This window comes from Saccopteryx bilineata, chromosome 2 (genome assembly GCF_036850765.1).
Source record: "Saccopteryx bilineata isolate mSacBil1 chromosome 2, mSacBil1_pri_phased_curated, whole genome shotgun sequence".
Lineage (NCBI taxonomy): Eukaryota > Metazoa > Chordata > Mammalia > Chiroptera > Emballonuridae > Saccopteryx > Saccopteryx bilineata.
Genome location: NC_089491.1, coordinates 224,514,149 through 224,536,003, shown reverse-complemented (window position 1 = coordinate 224,536,003; position 21,855 = coordinate 224,514,149). Strand labels below are relative to the sequence as shown.

The 21,855-nt window shown below is 40.6% G+C and overlaps 1 protein-coding gene across 5 annotated transcripts in view; it reads right to left on the bottom strand.

The window, feature by feature from the left end:
- The window catches only part of BRWD1 (bromodomain and WD repeat domain containing 1), a 152,577-nt gene that overhangs the window by 60,351 nt on the left and 70,371 nt on the right, over positions 1-21,855 (bottom strand). For 3 of the 5 annotated variants that reach the window (XM_066259356.1, XM_066259358.1, XM_066259359.1), the window contains exons 22-27: positions 7,603-7,736; positions 5,424-5,613; positions 3,799-3,927; positions 3,587-3,694; positions 2,381-2,505; positions 812-894 (exon numbers count right to left, since the gene is read on the bottom strand). In XM_066259356.1, coding sequence (XP_066115453.1) covers positions 812-894; positions 2,381-2,505; positions 3,587-3,694; positions 3,799-3,927; positions 5,424-5,613; positions 7,603-7,736 — 769 coding nt within the window. The remainder of the gene's footprint in view (positions 1-811; positions 895-2,380; positions 2,506-3,586; positions 3,695-3,798; positions 3,928-5,423; positions 5,614-7,602; positions 7,737-21,855) is intronic. The other 2 variants (XM_066259357.1, XM_066259360.1) reach the window with 1 other exon arrangement.

Here is a 21,855-nt window from a genome sequence, read left to right as displayed (position 1 = left end):
CTCCACCTTTCCCTCTCTTTCTCTCTCTTCCCCTCCTGCAGCCAAGGCTCAGGAGCAAAGCTGGCAGCAAAATTGGCCCGGGTGCTGAGGATGGCTCCATGGCCTCCGCCTCAGGTGCTTGAATGGCTCCAACTGCAGCGGAGCGACGCCCCCTGGTGGGCATGCCGGGTGGATCTTGGTCCAGCACATTTGGGAGTCTGTCTGTCTGCCTCCCCCCCCACTTCTCACTTTGGAAAAATACACAAAACAAAACAAAACACATTCAAGTTAGTGTCCACATTGAGGTGATTTTATTTTTTCTGTCCATCTATATACCTCATGATTATAAAGCTAAGTGTTACATAAATTACTGTTTTTTAAAGGAATGGTTTCCTCAAGTCAGCCTATTTAATTCTGAATTGATATATCAAAGGTAAAATAATCTGATATGCCACACATTGCCTGTATGAAACTTGCATTATTTTTCAACTTAACTTTCTGACTGTTTTACATCATAGGACAATCTTGTGAATTAACCAGTGTCATGTTAAATCAGAGATAACATAGTATAGTGAAGTCTGGAAGGAAATAAAAGGTCAATTCTAGACCTTAGCTAATAAATAAGAAATATTCCTTCAAAATGTCACACACACCATAAGAAGAAATGTTGTTTAGCCAAAATGTCTACTAAATAGTAGTGAGTACCAAGCCCTAAGCGAACTACACTTATCAGTCCCTTATATTTATTTCCAGAATTTACATGTTTGCATCCACCAATCAAAGGAGAAATTAATTCCGAAGGATAGATAAAACTCAGTAAGGACAGACTTACAAGACTGCCAATTCCTCTGTCTTGCTTCATCGTAAAACTGACGCAACACAAGAAAGTCAATAACATCTGGCATATCGTGATACCTAAACAAAAATAAAAGGTTATTAAATGCCTTGTGTAGGTTAGTCTATAGCAGCGGTTCTCAACCTGTGGGGCACGACCCCCACTGGGGTCATGCCCCACAGGTTGAGAACCGCTGGTCTATAGCAACACTGTCCAAAAGATATACAATAGGAACCACATATGTAATTCTTAATTTTCAAATATTCTTATTAAAAAATAAATTAAGGCCCTGGCCGGTTGGCTCAGTGGTAGAGTGTCGGCCTGGCGTGCAAGGGGTCCCGGGTTCGATTTCCGGCCAGGGCACACAGGAGAAGCGCCCATCTGCTTCTCCACCCCTCCCCCTCCCCTTCCTCTCTGTCTCTCTCTTCCCCTCCCGCAGCCGAGGTTCCATTGGAGCAAAGATGGCCCGGGCGCTGGGGATGGCTCCTTGGCCTCTGCCCCAGGCGCTAGAGTGGCTCTGGTCGCAATAGAGCGACACCCCAGAGGGGCAGAGCATCGCCCCCTGGTGGGCAGAGCGTCACCCCCTGGTGAGCATGCCAGGTGGATCCCGGTCGGGCGCATGTGGGAGTCTGTCTGACTGTCTCTCCCAGTTTCCAGCTTCGGAAAAACACCAAAAAATTAATTAATTAATTAATTAATTAAAAACCCAGTGAACTTAACTTTAATAGGGAAACAATATATCCTAATATTATTTTACCCTGTAATCAATACAAAATAATGATATTTTTCATTCTTTATCAAGTTTTAGAGGGTATATTTATATCACACTCGACTGAAATCAGCCACACTTCTGGTGCTCAGTGGCCACACCTGCTAAATGGCTATCATTCTGGACAGCACAGGTTTAGAAAATAATTTATGGCCCTGGTTGGTGGGCTCAGCAGTACAGCCTGTCAGCCCAGTGTGTGGAAGTCCCGGGTTCAATTCCCAGTCAGGGCACACAGAAGAAGCAACCATCTGCTTCTCCACAGCCCCCTCTCTCTCTCTTCTCCCACAGTCATGGCTCAAATGGTTCAAGCAAGTTGGCACCAGGTACTGAGAATGGCACCATGGCCTCGCCTCAGGTGCTAAAATAGCTTGGTTGCTGAACAACAGAGCGGTGGCCCCAGATAGGCAGAGCACTTCCCAGTAGGGGGCTTGCCAGGTGGATCCAAGTTGGAGTGCATGCGGGAGCCTGTCTCTCTGTCTCCCGGCCTCTCACTTAATTAAAAAAAATTTTTTATTCTAACATTTTCTCAAATACAAAAGCAGAGGCCATTTCACCTACAGGCCAGAATTCTCCACACATTTAAGTGACATGGGAAAATGTATAAAACAGCCTAACTGGTTGCTGCTGTAGCATGCCTAGTCTTACTTCTACTGGGTTCCCATCTCTCAGAACTTGAATCTACATCTTAGGTTATCCACAGTACTCTACTATTTTCCCTGCAGCTACATGGAAAGAACATGCTAACCAGCAAGAAAGAAAATGTAACTTCAGATAACTTCATAAGAAACAGCACATACCTAATAGAGAAAGATTTGTCCAAAAGTTTTCCAGTTGCAGGATCTATAAATGCTAGTTTGAGGCAACACAGTGTGGGTGGCCCAACCTCATACCGTATTCCAACTATTTTGACCAATTCTTGATCCTTCAACAGATTTTTTAAAAAGAATAAATGTTTAAAATGGTTAAATCAATTCCTCAAGTCATTCTCCACATACTGCAAAATTCAGTCAACTCACAATTTAGGCTTCCAAACCAGAAGACAAGTTTAAGTGACTATTAATTTTTGCTAAAGTTAACCTTCACATCCTTTTGGAGACAACTACTTCTGTTTCTAATGTAAGAAATATATTCACTTTAGAAAATACAACATTCCCGCCCCCCATCTGCATTTTCACTTTCTGCTGTTTCAGTTACCTGCGGTCAACTGTGGACCAAAAATATTTAATGGAAAATTTCTTAAATAAGCAACATGTTAAGTTTTCAATGTGCCATTCTGAGTAGCATGATAAAATTTAAGGCTGCCCCACTGTCCCACTTGGGACGTGAATCGTACCTTGCGACCCAAAAGTTTGGGTCCCCAAACTTTTTACACAGGGGGCCAGTTCACTGTCCCACAGACCATTGGAGGGCCACCACATACAGTGTTCCTCTCACTGACCACCACTGAAAGAGGTGCCCCTTCCAGAAGTGCAGCAGGGGGCCGGATAAATGGCCTCAGGGGGCCGCATGCGGCCCATGGGCCATAGTTTGGGGACACCTGCAGAGTATACACACTGTATAAACAATGAGTCACGTAGAGGCCATCTCAGTTATCAGATTGACAACTTTTTCAGTACCGGAAAGCTTAAGTTTTTCTATATTAAGCATGAGGCTGAACCTTTTCTCCAGTTTCTATTTCTTCTTCTGAAAACTTACACTGATTTTTATCATCTGTCCTGGGTATGCATATTTTAAGATTGTTGATACATATTGCAAAGCTGCCTTCCTAAGAAATTCTAACACACTTAGAATTTTACATGTCAATCAGCAATATACGAAGACTTCCCACTGATAAACACAAGTCCTCCTACTGGATCTTAAGGCTTAGAGATAGTAACAGAAATGTTTTTAAGTAGAAAATTAATGGAAAGATGATAATGAAATATACCTCTGTTTTTTAATGGATTTATAAGTAATTTAATTATACAGTATATGCTAAATGTTTAATAATACCATCATCTTACCCTAAGATCCATTTTTCTCCATGGCTCCTTGTTAGGGTTCAGTTCATAAATGTTATTTCTTCTCACAGCTTCAACATAAGCTTCATGACCCTGTCGAAAATATATTACCTACAAAAGGATACATTGAAAAATAAATAAAAATAAAAACCCAAGCATAACATTAATTTTGTTTTAAGTCCCGTATTCCAGTTTTAAAATCTTATTCCTCTCACCTCATCACCCATTTGTGGAACAAAAGGAGACTTCCGAAGTGTCGTATCGGTTATCCATACTGGAGGATGAAACTCATATAAATGCTCCATGTTTGCAAGCTCTGCCGGAGTTATTCTCTGCAAATTCTGCTAAGGGGAAGAGAACAGAGTTTAGTAGAACAGAAAAGAGCAACATGTACTCTTTGAAAAACAAAAGAAATGTCACCATTCAGAATATTTATTTGCACATCACCTAATGATTAGCTCTTAATTAAACACCATACATATTTGGTTCATGAACATAAACAGGAACATATCACTAGTTTGCTATGTATATCTGCCTAGCATCTTCATGAGATCTTTTGAATTTAACAGATTCTTCATAGCATTTTACATGCTATGCAAGGGAGCTAATTTCCAACCTAAATCCTCTTTAATATACAGCCTCCTCTGCCTGAGACACCACTCTGAATTTCACCACAAACTAATCATTACAGGCAATCTCCTCTTGATCTGAGGTTTTAAGACTGGTGATTTTAAAATATATTCACAAATTCTTTGATACCCTGCTTGCATATGAGGCTCAACTTACTTCTTACAAATAGAATGAATAAAGCAGAAGCGACAGTGTGTGACTTTAACATTAGGTAATAAAAGGCAGAAGGGCTTACCTCTTGCTTATACTACTGGATCACTAGCTCTGGGGTACATAGCTACCATGTTGTGAAGAAACTCAAGCAGCCCTCTTTTATCTGCCGCATAAAAGAGCGATCATCGAGCCTTCGCCAAGCCTTCAGACAACTGCAACCTCCACCAACATAAGCTGAAATACCCTCGCTAATCCCAAATTCCCAACCCATTAAAACATGAAACAATATATATTCACTATTTTATGCAGCTAGGTTTCAAGGTGATATGTGACACAGCAATACATAACCAACACAAAGACATGGCATCTTTAAATAAGGGGAGACACCTGCACAATAGGAGCACAAGCACTGGACATATCAGGAACAGGGATATTACAGTATAGAACACTACAAATGAAAATGGGAACCATGGCAGTATCAGACAAAACAAGAATAAAATATCTTAAAGTATGTTCTGGTGTTGAAATTAACAGGAAAAGGGTGTTATGGTGGGACCCTGAGCAAAACAGAACTTTCCCTTTAAGTTTCTGAATCAGAAAGGTCCAACCAGAAAAGATTAGAAAGGAAAGTTAAGTTTTAATAATATAAAGTAACTTTCCCAAAAATAAGTTTTCATTTTACATTTAACTCCTAATGATATATAACCTGGTCCATTAAAAAAAAATGGCTCTAATTTAGAAAAGATTTCTGATTTTAAATATGGACAGAGACACCTCTATAAAACTGTAAAATGGTATATATATATGTTATTTCTTTTTTAATTTTTTAAAATTATTTTCATTTTTTTCTACTTTTTAAAGGTTTTATATATTCATTTTTAGAGAGAAAAGAGAGAGAAAGGGGTAGGAGCAGGAAGCATCAACTCCCATCTGTGCCTTGACCAGGCAAGCTCAGGGTTTTGAACTGGCAACCTCAGCATTCTTAGGTAGATGCTTTATCCTCTGTGCCACCACAGGTCAGGCCTTGATGTAATTTCTAAAGATAGACTTTTCTTACCTCCTTTTTAGGCTTATTTTCTTTCTCTTTCTTTTGTCTCCTTTTTGGAGGAGATAAATTCTCAGTAGACACTTCATCCTCTGAACTACTACAAAATCGGGCAACGCGTCGACGAGATGAAGTTCGTAAAGGAGGCTGCAAATTGATGCCTGCATCAGCTGTCCAATCAGAATATCGAGATGAAGAGTCACTAGAAAAGGAAAACATTTTAAATTGTATGGAACCAGAATCTAAGCCCCAATCACAAATGAATCATATGGCCATAAGAGGTCAGAGAAGGAGGAATGATGACGAGGAAAGAATAACCCCAGGAAGACTCAACCTAAACAATCTACCCTCTCCAACAACTAATACTGAAATGACCAGAGATGATGAAAAACAAACCCCACTGACTCTGGCAATTAGGAAGGAATTTAAGTCTGACCAAGTGGTAGTGCAGCAGATACAGCATCAACCTGGGGTGCTGAGGTCCCCAGTTTGAAACCCAGAGGTCTCCGCTTGAGTTTGGGCTCTCCATCTTGAATGCAGGATCAATGACAGGATCAATGACATGATCCCAAGGTCACTGGCTTTGCTTGAGCCCCCAGTGAAATCACATACAAGAAGCAATCAATGAACAACTAAAGTGAAGCAAACTACGAGTTGATGCTTCTCCCTCTCTCTCCCTCCTCTTAAAAAAAAAAGTAAGCCTGAGTTTTTTGGAGTTTTTTAAAGATTTTATTTATTGATTTTTAGAGAGGAGAGAGAGAAAGAATGGGAAGGAGGAGCAGAAGTATCACTCATCGTAGTTGCTTCTCTATGTGCCCTGACCTGGTAAACTCAATTTCGAATTGGTGACCTCAGCATTACAGGTCAATGCTCCATCCATTGCACCACCATAGGTCAGATGGAATTTTTTTCAGTATAATATAGATGAGACCTCACGGAAAACAACATTTAGAGCCAACTAATAAGTTCCCTTTTAAAAAATGAAGTGTAGTTATAGAAACAGTAGAGGTCAAACAGAATCTTAAGTAGCAGCCCCCCACCCAAGTTGGAGAAGGCTCAGGAACAAGACTAGAAATTTTCATTGGAATGACAAACCACTCGTGAATACACTGAGAAGCCCAAGGAAATCATAGCCACCCCAAACAGAAAGCTATAAATGGTAAGAGTTTCCTGCTAATAAAGGGACTTTCCCAGCTATTACAGAAGATCCAAGAGAGGAACCAGTCTTGGTCCACCCTGAAGCAAAAGCCGAGTCAAATGGGAAACTAGACAGATTGCTAGCTGCTGGCCCACCACCAGCTCAAGTAAAAACAGTGGCCTCTACTGAGGCCATCATTGGCCAACCACTTATCTTTCAGGCTCAATAAAACACACTCACACAAACACACACATTTCTAAAAAGCTCTGTATTATAAAAAGAACGGTTCAAAAAATTTAAGAACATCTACTTCGTATGATAAAATTCAAGAAAAGTTGAAGTAAAAGACAATGAATAAAAAAATAGATTGGTTACCCAACACTATGAATGTACTTAACACTATTGAACTGTATGTCCAGTTAAAAAAAATTTTTATAGAGTAGACAAATATTCTAAAAATCACTCCAATTCTTAATCATAATGTACTATAAGAAAAGAAAGGAAGCAGAGAGTATAGTATGGTGGTCTGGCCCAGAACAGAACCAGTGGAAACAGAAATAAGATTATTTGAGTCATACTTAGAAGGAAATTTTCTAGGCTTGGTGACTGATACATTGTGAAGAGAAAATTATGTCCAGGTTTATGGCCTGAGAATCTGTCAAGACAAAGTTGAAATTTACCAAGATGAGCAAATGTTAACATCTTGGTCCCATGTCAAAACTAAAAAAGAGTAATGCAATAACTAGTCATGAATATTATAATGGTTTTACCACACATACTTTGGATGCTACACTTCATAAATGCAGCGCCAGAGTAAATTTATGTTTTGAATAAACATATTTTACACTCCTGGCTCAAATGTTCACAGACAAATAAAAATGCCCAAGTGTTTTCTATAGAAACAGCTGCTAATCCAATTCTCTTCTCCTTTAAAATATATTAAAAACTCAATGATAGTTGCAAGCTCTTGCTTCCTGAATGATATTCAAGTACAGGTCCATCCAAGGCTATGACTGAAATACTTAAAAGAGCAAAACAATTACAAACAGATACCTTGAACTTTCACTATAACTTTCACTTCTTCTATCACTTTTCCATTCTTCCTCCTCCTCCTCCTCCTCTTCTTCTTCTTCTTCTTCTTCTTCAGAAGAAGAACAAAAACCTTCACTTTGATCACAGGAAGTCTCCTAATTTGTGAAGGGAAAAAAGTAAAATAAAAATCGTGATCTGAGTGAAATTAACAAAAAGTCATATAAATGTTGTCAGTGCTTTGGACTTAAGCTACTATAATAGGTATGTACTGGTATCTCACCACTGTTTCACTTTCAATTCCCTAATGATATATAATATTTAGCATCTTTTTATATGCTTACTTGTTATCTGAATACCTTCTCTAATGGAGTGTCCAATCTTTTGCCAATTTTGAAACTGAGTTTTCTTATCAATGAGTTTTAAAAATTCATGGTATGTTTTCAATACAAGTCCTTCATTAGATATTAGTTTTACTGATATTTTTCCCATTCTGTAGCTTGTCTTTTCATTCCCTTAACAGTGTCTTTCCCACAGCAATAGATATTAATTTCAGTGAATTCAACTTGCCAAGTTTTTCTTTCAGGGATCATGCACTTAGTATTCCATCTAAAGGGTCAGCAACATACCCAAAATCACCTAGATTTTATCATGTCAACTTCTGGAAATTTTATACTTTTGTATTTTATATTAAGTTTATGACCTATTTTTAGTTAATTTTTGTTAAAAAGTCTGCCTAGATTCACTTTTCTTGCATGTGGATATCCAGTTGATTCAACACCATTTGCTGAAATAACTGGGCTTTGTCCATTGACCTGTCTTTGCCCCTCTGTCAAAGACGAGTAGAATATATTTGTATTGGTCTGTTGCTGCGTTCCCTAGTCTGGTCCACTGATTTATTAGTGTTCTTTCACCAATACCACACAGTCTTAAAAACTGTGGATTTATGGTTAAGTCTTAATATCAGGTAGTGTCCGTCCTCCAACTTTCTTTTCTTCAGTATTCTGTGTCTTTTTCCTCTCCATATAAACTTTATTTAAAGAATTTTATTTATTGTATTGATTTTATAGAGAGAAGAGGGGGTAAGGGTATCAACTCATAGTTGCTGTTCATTGATTGTTTCTCGTATGTGCCTTGACCTGGCAAGCCCAGGGTTTCGAACCAGCAACCTCAGCATTCCAGGTCAATGCTCTATGCACTGTGCCAACATAGGCCAGGCCCATACAAACTTCAGAATACTTTGTCAATACACACAAAACTATCTTGCTAGAATTTGGTATGGGATGGTGTTGAATCTATAGATAAAGTTAGGAAGAAGTGAATGTTTTAAAATTTAGGTATACTGTACAACATAATGATTTATATTTGTACATACTTCAAAATTATCACCATAAGTCTTCTTAACATACATCACACATAATTTTTTTCTTGTAATGAGAACTTTTAAGAATTACTCTCTTGCCTGACCAAGCAGTGGCATAGTGACAGAGCGTCAGACTGAGACACAGAGGACCCAGGTTTGAAATCCTGAAGTCGCCGGCTTGAGCATGGGCTCATAGAAATGACCCATGGTTGCTGGCTTGAGCCCAAAGGTCACTGGCTTGAAGACCCAGGTCTCTGGCTTGAGCAAGGGGTCACTCGCTCTGCTGCAGCCCCTCGGTCAAGGCACATATGAAAAAGCAATCAGTGAACAACTAAGGTGCTGCAATGAAGAATTGATGCTTCTCATCTCTCTCTCTTCCTATCTGTCCCTAACTGTCCCTCTGTCTGACACTGTCAAAAAAAATTACTCTCTTAGCAACTTTCAAATATGCAATACAGTATTATTAACTACAGTCACAATGCTGTACATTATATCTCCATGACTTATTTTATAGCTGGAAGTTTATACCTTTGACTCCTTTCACCCGTTTTACCCACCCCTATTCACTGTTAATGGAAATGCAAAATGGTACCATCACTTTGAAGGACAGTTTGGCAGTTTTGTACAAATCTAAAGATAGAATATCCAATAATCATGCTTTTTGCTTTTACCCATATGTATTGAAAAATTATATCCACACAAAATTTGCACATGGATGTCTATAGCAGCTTTTTTGTAACTGCCAAAAACTGGAAGCAACCAATAGGTCCAACAATAGGCGAATGGATAAACAAACCATGGTAGATTCAAACAATGACATATTGTTGAGCACGAAAAAGAAATGAGCTATGGAACCATGAAAATACACAGAGGAACATGTCCTTATTACTAAAAAGCATCCAATCTGAAAAGGCTATATACTGTATGATCCAACTAGATGACATTCTGGGAAAGTCAAAACTATGAAACAGTAAAACAATCAGTGGTTGGCAGTGGATCAGGAGGGAGGATGGGATGATTAAGTATATAGCACAGGGGATGTTTTTTGACAGTGAAACTTTCTTGTACAATACTGTTCTGGTAGATACATAACATTATGCATTTGTCAAAACGCACAGAATTACACAACAGAGTATCTCCTAATGTAAACTATAGAATTTAGTTCACTAAAACGTAAACAATTGGTTCATCAGCTATAGCAAATGTATCACACTAATTCAAAACATTACTAATAGGAGAGACTATGTGCAGGGAACAAGGGAGTATACGAGAACTCAATGTACTTACTGTGTTCTTTTTCTGTAAAACTGCTCTAAAACATCAAGTATTTTTTTAAAGTCAAGAAAGAGAAGAGCTGGGAACAAAGAACTATCTGATTGCACAACTCTAATAGCTACATTCTACTTTAAGTTCTGGTCCTGGATAATAAGCCAGTACTTTTAAATTGAGACAGGACCTTTTTTCCCTCTAATATTAATTTATATTAGGTGCATCAACAATGAATAATGAAAATGCCACTGAGAACTGAAACTCAAAAGACCAAATCTCAAATAAAGATCTACCATTGTTTACTTCATTTGAATAGGCAAAATGCAAAGTCAAAATATTCTAAAACACCATTTCTCAAAATGTGAGCACAATGTTAATTCAGGAATACAGATTTCTAGGTCTATCATACTAGACCCACTAAGTAGAAAATATGTTTTGTTTTTATTACTATTATTATTATTATTATTATTATTAAGTGAGAGGGGGGAGGCAGAGACAGACTCCCACATTTGCCCTGACCGGGAGCCAGCTGTCAAGCCCCCTACTAAGCAATGCTCTGCCCATCTGGGGCTGCTGCTCTACTTCTTGACAACCGAGCTATTTTAGCGCCTGAGGCAAGGCCATGGAGCCATCCTCAGTGTCGGGGGCCGACTTTGCTTGAACCATTAGACCAGGGGTAGTCAACCTTTATATACCTACCGCCCACTTTTGTATGTTAGTAGTAAAATTTTCTAGCCGCCCACCGGTTCCACAGTAATGGTGATTTATAAAGTAGGGAAGTTACTTTATAAAATTTATAAAGCAGAGTTACATACAGCAAGTTAAAGCATATAATAATAATTACTTACCAAGTACTTTATGTCGGATTTTCGCTAAGTTTGGCAGAATAAATCTTAATAAAACAACTTATTATAGTTAAATCTATCTTTTTATTTATACTTTGGTTGCTCGGCTACCGCCCATCATGAAAACTGGAACACCCACTAGTGGGCGGTAGGGACCAGGTTGACCACCACTGCATTAGACCCATGGCTGTGGGAGGAGAAGAGAAAGATGGGGGGAGGAGTGGAAAAGCAGATGGTTGCTTCTCCTGTGTGCCCTCATTGGGAATTGAACTTGGGACTTCCACATGCCAGGCAGACACTCTACCACTTAGCCAACTGGCCCTGGCTGAAAAATCTGCTTTTTATACTCAAATACACTTAAAATCAGAGTAATAAAATGTTTTATATGTATTACCTCAATTAACTCTCAAAAACACCTTTGTAAACAGAGACAGTATTAACATAAAGCTAATGAAATTTAAGTTTCAGAGGATTTCAATTTAAATTGCCTAGCAAGGCCCTGTGCCTATTTATAACTTCAAGTTATTAAGAAAGGTTCCTAAAATAATACAAACTTCATATCCCACAAAACTTGGACCCACCTGTGAATTTTGTATTGTCACAAGCCCCTACTCACCCACTACTACACCTCTTTATATATGAAGAAACCCAAAGCTAAGAAATGTCAAGTAGTATTTTTTGGTTCACAGAACACTAAGTTCAAGAACTAAAATGTAAAATCATGCTAACGCTAAAGCCCATACTTTCTCTCCTATCAGAGCTTTCCAAACCAAAACAGAATGGAATCAACACACATACATACATATGTACACACACACACATCCATTTCCCACCTCAGCAGCAACATAGCAGAATGAATTATTACCACTGTAAGAGGTAAAACAAACTACCACAACACAAAATTATGATTTATCAAAGGTCAAATGGACTTAACATTCTACAGTATGTCTGTTATTAGTTTAAAAGTTCCCTAATAACTGAAAATACACCCAATTAATAGGTAAAGGAAAAATCATAAGATTTATAACATCAGTGATGATTTAAAAAATAAAAAAATTATAATTATTCCTGATTTTCAAAAAGAACACTGAAGAAAATAAGCATTAGTTGGTATTTCCCTAACAAGATGGAATTAGAAGAGGAGTAGTAAAACTGAGTATTTGCTTAAAAGAGTAAATCTGGAAAACCTCAGAAAATTCAGTGATAAAATTAACTCAAAAAATTCAGGCACATAACAGTATATGTAAAAAAATTAAACCTACTGAAATCAACTGCCTTCATGTACACAAATAATAACTACTTCTTAGACAACATAACAGCGAGAAAACCCCACTAAATTGAACTGCTGGGAGAAAATGTTCTCAATGTATATCAAAGATTAAGAAAATATAAAGCGAGTGACGTCAGAGAAATGGCGCCGTGAGGAGCGAAATTGACAAATCTCCTCAAAATTTCAACAAGTTCATCAACTAGAGAAAGAAAAATCTATCCTTGGAGCATATGGGAGTTCTACACACTGAACACAACGGTATGATCAAGCGAAAAATTGACTAAATATATAATCAACCCTGAAGGAAAATAAGTTGGACAAAGAAACACTCTGCCTTCCTCACTAACCTGAGCAAAGGCTGCTTTCACTTGGAACTGGGGAGGGGGGCCTAAGGGCATGGAGGAAGCTAGGCTGTGGCATGGACGTTCTTTCAAGCCGAGTTAAGAGTGTGCCTGTGGTGAATCAGCCCATGCGAGCAAACGCGCACCATGAGCAAACGCCTGCGCCACGAGCAGCACACGGGAAATGCGCCAAAACGAACTTCCCTATGCCCGAGCTTCTCTAGGCGGGCGGGGCGCCTCACCCAGCCATTCAAACTAACAATCAAGCATCAGGGGAGGGGTGAGGAGGCAGCTTGCAATCCTTTCTGGAGCAGATCCGTGGATCCAATCGCTGAAATTAGCTAAACCCACAGTCTGCTCACCTCCCAACTGACCTACGCGACTCTAACTGACAAGATCTCTCTCAGTTCAGCAGTCTAAGACAAGAGGCGTGATATTTTTTAGTGCCTCTTGCTAAAGGGGTGGGGGCAACTTCTGATTGGCAGAGCTTTCGGACTTGGGGATATATGCTAAAAGGAGGGACTTGGCAGGTGCTAAGACCTCCTGTACTCCAGGCAGCGACTAGGGCAGGGGTCCCCAAACTACGGCCCGCAGGCCGCATGCGGCCCCCTGGGGCCATTTATCTGGAACCCGCCGCACTTCCGGAAGGAGCACCTCTTTCATTGGTGGTCAGTGAGAGGAGCACATTGACCATCTCATTAGCCATGGTCATGGTTCCCATTGAAATACTGGTCAGTTTGTTGATTTAAATTTACTTGTTCTTTATTTTAAATATTGTATTTGTTCCCGTTTTGTTTTTTTACTTTAAAATAAGATATGTGCAGTGTGCATAGGGATTTGTTCATAGTTTTTTTTTTATAGTCTGGCCCTCCAATGGTCTGAGGGACAGTGAACTGGCCCCCTGTGTAAAAAGTTTGGGGACCTCTGGACTAGGGCATCTTCTTCCCAGCCAAAACAGGTTACAAAGTGAGGAAAGCCTGGGGACAGTGCTCCCACAGAGTGCTAGGCGTGCTGAACAGGCCTGGAGGCTCATAGAAAGTCACCTTGAGCCTGACCTGTGGTGGCGCAGTGGATAAAGCACCGACCTGGAATGCTGAGGTTGCTGGTTCAAAAGCCGGGGTTTGCCTGGTCAAGGCACATATAGGAGTTGATGCTTCCTGCTCCTCTGCCCTTCTATCTCTTTCTCTCTCTCTCTCTCTCTTTCTCTCTCCCTTGCCCCACCTCTCTAAAATGAATAAATAAAAGAAATTTAAAAAAAAAGTCACCTTGAGAGCAATTGGCTCCCAGCCCCGCTTGATTACTCTGGCAGCTCTGACTGCCAGAGCCTTACCCAGAGCCCTGCGTTGAGTGTGGATAGGGTGGGGATTTGCCAGCTCTTTGAGCCTCTTACTCCCCAGGCAGAGGCAGCAGCAGCCTCATAGCTGGATCATCAGGCTGCTAATTTAGGAAGGAGAGACTAGGAAAGAGGATCCAGGAAAATGGACTCTCTCATTGTCGGAACCTGCAAACACTAACAAGCCTTGATTACCAACGAGACTGAAGCCTAATATATGACATCGCCCTCGAGTCTCACCAACTGCAAATCTCTATCTAAGTGTGCCACAGGGGCAGAACCTGGGGTACAGAGTCATGGACCAGGAAGAGGGAGAGGAAAGAAAAAGGAAGAAGTTAACCTCTCAAAATCAAGAAAAACCCACAGACTTTATACCTTGTTCCACTAATTTTTTTTTGTTTCTTTCATCTTCTTGCCTTTATTATTATTATTTCTATTTCCTCCACCTTGGTCCTTTTATTCTCTGCCCCTCTTATTCTTTCCTCTTCCTGAACTACACTAACCATAAGTGTTACATTTTATTTCTTTTCTTCTTCCTTACTCTCCATGAGGGTTACACTCCAAAACCCTTAACTCTCACTCTCTCTTTTTGTTTTTTTTCTTCTTTCTTCTTTTCCTTTTCCCTTTTTTATTATTTCTCCCTCTCTATTAGTTTCTTTTCTCCTTTTATTTTTCCTCTCATTCAATCCTCAATCACGAACAAATTATTTAATTTTGGACTCGAGTTTTTTTGTGTGTGTGTGTGGCATTTTGGGTGCTTTTTATTTCACTTTTTAACTCATTAGCATTCCTCCCAACCCAGGATCTCCATTCTATTTAGTTTTTGCTCCACTTAATACAATAGTTATTTTTTTCCTTTTTCCTGTTTCCCTCTTATCTCTCATATTATATCTCTTAGTTGACCATCACTTACAAGCAAACCATTTTATACTTGATCCAAATTATTTCCTTTTTTGCATTTTGTGGGTCCCTACTTCCCTTTTTTGCCCCTTGAACACTTCCCCCCAACTCAGGCACTCCATTATAGGCAGTTTTTGTTCCATTTAGCATAATATAATTCACAGTTCATCACAATATTTTCCTAAGGAGGAGGGGAGAGGAGGGGAAGAGAAGAAAAAAAGGGGGAGGGAATAATAAATTATTATTGGTTTTTTTCCCAAATTATTTTTCCTTTTTTTTTTTCCTTTTTATTTTATTTTCTTACTTTTTATTCTTTATTAATTCTCATTAGTGCTATCAACAAGACCACCCTCAGATGCCATTAAGAAAAAGGAAATCGAATATCATGGATACAAAAGATAGAGAAGTAGCACAGATAGATGTGGAAAAATCTATGGAGAAAAAATTTAATATATTGGAAACCATGGAGCTAAATAACAGAGAATTAAAAATATAAATCCTAAAAATACTCAGAAATATACAAGAAAACACAGAGAGGCTATTTAGGGAGCTCAGAAAACAACTCAACGAACACAAAGAATATATGTCCAAGGAAATTGAAACTATAAAAACAAATCAGACAGAGATGAAAAACTCAATTCATGAACTGAAAAACGAGGTAACAAGCTTAGCTAAGAACAGGTCAGATAGAAGGTAGGATTAGTGACATAGAAGACAAGCAACTTCAGGCACAACAGAGAAGAAGAGAGAGACTCAAAAATTTAAAACAATGACAAAGCCCAACAGGAATTGTCTGACTCCATCAAAAAGAATAACATAAGAATAACAGGTATATCAGAGGGAGAAGAGAGAGAAAATGAAATGGAGAATATATTCAAACAAATAATAGACGAGAACTTCCCAAGCCTGTGGAAAGAACTAAAGCCTCAAATTCAAGAAGCAAACAGAACACCGAACCTACTCCAAAGCACATCATAATGAAATTGGCACAAACCAACGACAAAGAAAAAATTCTCAAGGTAGCCAGGGAAAAGAAGAAAACAACATATAAAGGAAGGTATATTAAATTATCATCAGATTTCTCAGCAGAAACTCTACAAGCTAAAAGAGAGTGGACCCCAATATTTAAAGCCCTGAAAGAGAGGAACTTTCAGCTAAGAATACTAGACCCATCAAAGCTGTCCTTCAAATACGAAGGAGAAATAAAAACATTCACAAATACAGAAAAGATGAGGGAATTTATCATCAAAAACCCCCCACTCCAGGAAATACTAAAGGGGGTTTTCCAACCAGATTAAAGAACAAAACAAAACAAAACCACAAGTAAAAGCTCCAACAAGAACACAATAAAGCTGCCTGCCTGCCTGCCTGCCTGCCTTCCTGCCTTCCGTTTGCGTGTGTATGCGTGCGTGCATGGCTGCTTCCTTGCTTCCCTGCTTTCCCGCCCGCCTGCCTACCTACCTACCTACCTACCTACCTACCTAATGCTTGTTCTATTAATTCCATGAGAAAAGGGGGAAATAGAGGGGAGGGAGGGAGCGGCATGAGAGAACCTATAGAGTACTGCAAGATGTAAGGGCGATCGATCGATGGAGCTATGGATGAGGTCGTTAGTCTCAGACATCCTGCATCCCGTACCCCCCACCGAATCCTCTTACTGTCAGGGCGGGGGGGGGGGGGGGGGGGAAGAGGGAAGAGTCCTCACCAGACCCAACATTTCTCTGTACTAACTAGACTTTACAGAATGTCTTCTCCAGCATCCCACTCTGGTGCAGGAAGGCCGAAACACAGGGTGACTTTCTGTTCCCATCCTGGGAAAGTGAAGGTCGAGGCCAAACGCTTGTGACTGAAAACAGTCACACCTAGGAAAGGCCAAAGGACCTGGGTGTTTTGTGTAGCCCAACTGGAGCTTCCTTCAGGAGGTCCAGAATCAGACAGCAGATGATGTTATGTCTCAGAAAGGGCAAGAGAGCCTGACCTGTGGTGGCACAGTGGATAAAGTGTTGACCTGGAACGCTGAGGTCACTGGTTCAAAACCCCGGGCTTGCCTGGTCAAGGCACATATAGGAGTTGATGCTTCCTGCTCCTTCCCCCTTCTCTCTCTCCTCTCTCTCTAAAAACTAATAAAGAAATAACTAACTAAATAAATAAATTAATTAAAAAAAAAAAAAAAAAAGAACACAATAAAACCAAATTAAAAACTGTGACAACAAAAGCAAAAAAAAGGGGAGAGGACAGAGATTAACAGTAGCAAAGGACGATGAAGTACAGAAACACTCATAAGATAGGGTACTACAATGAATATGGTAGGTACCCTTTTCATTACTTAATGGTAACCACTCTTGAAAAAACCACCACGGAAGCACATGACTTAAAAAAGGTAGCAACAGAGGAAAGAAGTATGGAATACAAACAAACAAAAACAAATGATAGAAAAACAAAAGAGAAGAATCAAGATACAAAACTAACAGAAAGCAATTTATAAAATGGCAATAGGGAACCCACAAGTGTCAATAATTACACTAAATGTAAATGGATTAAACTCACCAAAAAAAAGACACAGAGAAGGCCCTGGCCAGTTGGCTCAGTGGTAGAGCGTCGGCCTGGCATGCAGGAGTCCTGGGTTCGATTCCCGGCCAGGGCACACAGGAGAAGCGCCCATCTGCTTCTCCACCCCTCTCCCTCGCCTTCCTCTCTGTCTCTCTCTTCCCCTCCCGCAGCCAAGATTCCATTGGAGCAAAGTTTGCCCAGGCACTGAGGATGGCTCTGTGGCGTCTGCCTCAGCTGCTAGAATGGCTCTGATTGTGGCACAGCGACGCCCCAAGATGGACAGAGCATCGCCCCCTGGTGGGCATGCCGAATGGATCCCGGTTGGGCACATGCGGGAGTCTGTCTGACTGCCTCCCCATTTCCAATTTTGGAAAAATACAAACAAAACAAAAAAATATATAAATAAATAAAATAAAAAGACACAGAGTAGCAGAATGGATTAAATAAGAAAATCCAACTGTATGCTGCCTACAAGAAACACATCTAAGCAACAAGGATAAAAACAAATTCAAAGTGAAAGGCTAGAAAACAATACTCCAAGCAAATAACATCCAAAAAAAAAGCAGGTGTAGCAACACTCATATCTAATAATGCTGACTATAAGACAGCAAAAGTACTCAGAGACAAAAATGGTCATTTCATAATGATTAAGGGGACACTGAATCAATAAGACATAACAATCCTTAATATATATGCACCAAACCAAGGAGCACCAAAATATATGACAGCTACTTATTGACCTAAAAACAAAAACTGACAAAAATACAATCATACTTGGAGACCTCAATACATCGCTGATGGCTCTAGATCGTTCATCCAAACAGAAAATTAATAAAGATATATTGGCCTTAAACGAAACACTAGAGCACCTGGATATGACAGACATCTACAGGACACTTCATCCCAAAGCAACAGAGTATACATTTGTCTCTAGTGTACATGAAACATTCTCAAGAATTGACCATATGTTGGGCCACAAAAATAACATCAGCAAATTCAGAAAAACTGAAATTGTACCAAGCATATTTTCTGATCATAAAGCCTTGAAACTAGAATTCAACTGCAAAAAAGGGGAAAAAACCCACAAAAATGTGGAAACAACAAACTTTTAAAAAATGAGTGGGTCAAAGAAGAAATAAGCGCAGAGATCAAAAGATATATACAGACAAATGAAAATGACAATACGACATATCAGAATCTCTGGGATTCAGCAAAAGCAGTAATAAGAGGAAAGTTCCTGGCCCTGGCCGGTTGGCTCAGCGGTGGAGCGTCGGTCTGGCGTGCAGGGAACCCGGGTTCGATTCCCGGCCAGGGCACATAGGAGAAGCGCCCATTTGCTTCTCCACCCCTCCCCCTCTCCTTCCTCTCTGTCTCTCTCTTCCACTCCCGCAGCCAAGGCTCCATTGGAGCAAAGATGGCCCAGGCGCTGGGGATGGCTCCTTGGCCTCTGCCCCAGGTGCTGGAGTGGCTCTGGTCGCAGCAGAGCGACGCCCCGGAGGGGCAGAGCATCGCCCCCTGGTGGGCAGAGCGTCACCCCTGGTGGGCGTGCCAGGTGGATCCCGGTCGGGCGCATGCGGGAGTCTGTCTGACTTTCTCTCCCCGTTTCCAGCTTCAGAAAAATACAAAAAATAAATAAATAAATAAGAGGAAAGTTCCTATCACTTCAGGCCTATATGAACAAACAAGAGAGAGCCCAAGTAAACCACTTAACTTCACACCTTAAGGAACTAGAAAAAGAAGAACAAAGAGAACCCAAAACCAGCTGAAGAAGGAAATAATAAAAATCAGAGCAGAAATAAATGAAATAGAGAACAGAAAAACTATAGAAAAAATTAATAAAACAAGGAGCTGGTTCTTTGAAAAGATCAACAAAATTGACAAACCCTTGGCAAGACTCACCAAGGAAAAAAGAGAAAGGACTCATATAAACAAAATCCAAAATGAAAGAGGAGAAATCACCACAGACATCATAGATATACAAAGAATTATTGTAGAATACTACAAAAACTATATGCCCTCAAATTTAACAATCTAAAAGAAATGGATAAATTCCTAGAACAATACTACCTTCCTAGGCTGAGTCATGAAGAAGCAGAAAACCTAAACAGACCAATAAGCAGGGAGGAAATAGAAAAAACTATTAAAAACCTCCCCAAAGCCCTGGCCGGTTGGCTCAGCGGTAGAGCGTCGGCCTAGCGTGCGGAGGACCCGGGTTCGATTCAGGCCAGGGCACACAGGAGAAGCGCCCATTTGCTTCTCCACCCCTCCGCCGCGCTTTCCTCTCTGTCTCTCTCCTCCCCTCCCGCAGCCGAGGCTCCATTGGAGCAAAGATGGCCCGGGCGCTGGGGATGGCTCTGTGGCCTCTGCCTCAGGCGCTAGAGTGGCTCTGGTCGCAACATGGCGACACCCAGGATGGGCAGAGCATCGCCCCCTGGTGGGCAGAGCGTCGCCCCTGGTGGGCGTGCCGGGTGGATCCCGGTCGGGCGCATGCGGGAGTCTGTCTGACTGTCTCTCCCTGTTTCCAGCTTCAGAAAAATGAAAAAAAAAAAAAAAAAAAAAAACCTCCCCAAAAATAAAAGTCCAGGCCCAGACAGTTATACTAGTGAATTCTATCAAACATTCAAAGAAGACTTGGTTCCTATTCTAATCAAAGTCTTCCAAAAAATTAAAGAAGAAGCAATACTTCGAAACACATTTTATGAGGCCAACATAACCCTCATACTGAAACCTGGCAAGGACGGCACAAAAAAAGAAAACTACACACCAATATCTCTAATGAATACAGATGCTAAAATACTAAACAAAATACTAGCAAATCGAATACAACAACATATTAAAAAAATAATACATCATGATCAAGTGGGATTCATCCCAGAATCTCAAGGATGGTTCAACATACATAAAACGGTTAATGTAATACACCATATCAACAAAACAAAGAACAAAAACCACATGATCTTATCAATAGATGCTGAAAAGGCATTCCATAAAATACAACACAACTTTATGTTTAAGACACTCAACAAAATGGGTATAGAAGGAAAATATCTCAACATGATAAAGGCCATATATGATAAACCATCAGCCAACATCATATTAAATGGCACTAAACTGAGGACTTTCCACCATAAATCAGGAACAAGATAGGGTTGTCCACTCTTTCCACTCTTATTTAACGTGGTGCTAGAAGTTCTGGCCAGAGCAATCAGACAAGAGAAAGAAATAAAAGGCATCCATATCAGGAAAGAAGAAGCAAAAGTATCACTTTTTGCAGATGACATGATCCTATACATCAAAAACCCCAAAGACTCCACAAAAAGATTACTAGAAACAATAAACCAATATAGTAAGGTCACAGGATACAAAATTAATACACAAAAGTCCATAGCCTTTCTATATGCCAACAATGAAATATTAGAAAACAAACTCAAAAAAATAATCCCCTTCACGATTGCAACAAACAAAATAAAATATCTAGGAATAAACATAACAAAGAATGTAAAGAACCTATATAGGCCCTGGCCGGTTGGCTCAGCGGTAGAGCGTCGGCCTGGCGTGTGGGGGACCCGGGTTCGATTCCCGGCCAGGGCACATAGGAGAAGCGCCCATTTGCTTCTCCACCCCCACCCCCCTCCTTCCTCTCTGTCTCTCTCTTCCCCTCCCGCAGCCAGGGCTCCATTGGAGCAAGGATGGCCCGGGCGCTGGGGATGGCTCGGGTGCTGGGGATGGCTCCTTGGCCTCTGTCCCAGGCGCTAGAGTGGCTCTGGTCGCCGTGGAGCGTCGCCCCTGGTGGGCGTGCCGGTGGATCCCGGTCGGGCGCATGCGGGAGTCTGTCTGACTGTCTCTCCCCGTTTCCAGCTTCAGAAAAATACAAAAATGAAAAAAAAAAAAAAAAAAAAAAAAAAAAAAAAAAAAAAGAACCTATATAATGAAAACTACAAAGCACTGTTAAGGGAAATCGAAAAAGATACAATGAGATGGAAAAATATTCCTGTTCTTGGATAGGAAGAATAAATATAATCAAAATGGCCATATTACCCAAAGCAATTTATAAATTTAATACAATTCCTATCAAAATTCCTAGGACAGGCCCTGGCCGGTTAGCTAAGCGGTAGAGCGTCGGACTGGCGTGCGGGGGACCCGGGTCCGATTCCCGGCCAGAGCACATAGGAGAAGCGCCCATTTGCTTCTCCACCCCCCCACCTTCCTCTCTGTCTCTCTCTTCCCTTCCCGCAGCCGAGGCTCCATTGGAGCAAAGATGGCCCAGGCGCTGGGGATGGCTCCTTGGCCTCTGCCCCAGGCGCTAGAGTGGCTCTGGTCATGGCAGAGCGATGCCCCGGAGGGGCAGAGCATCATCCCCTGGTGGGCAGAGCGTTGCCCCTGGTGGGCGTGCCGGGTGGATCCCG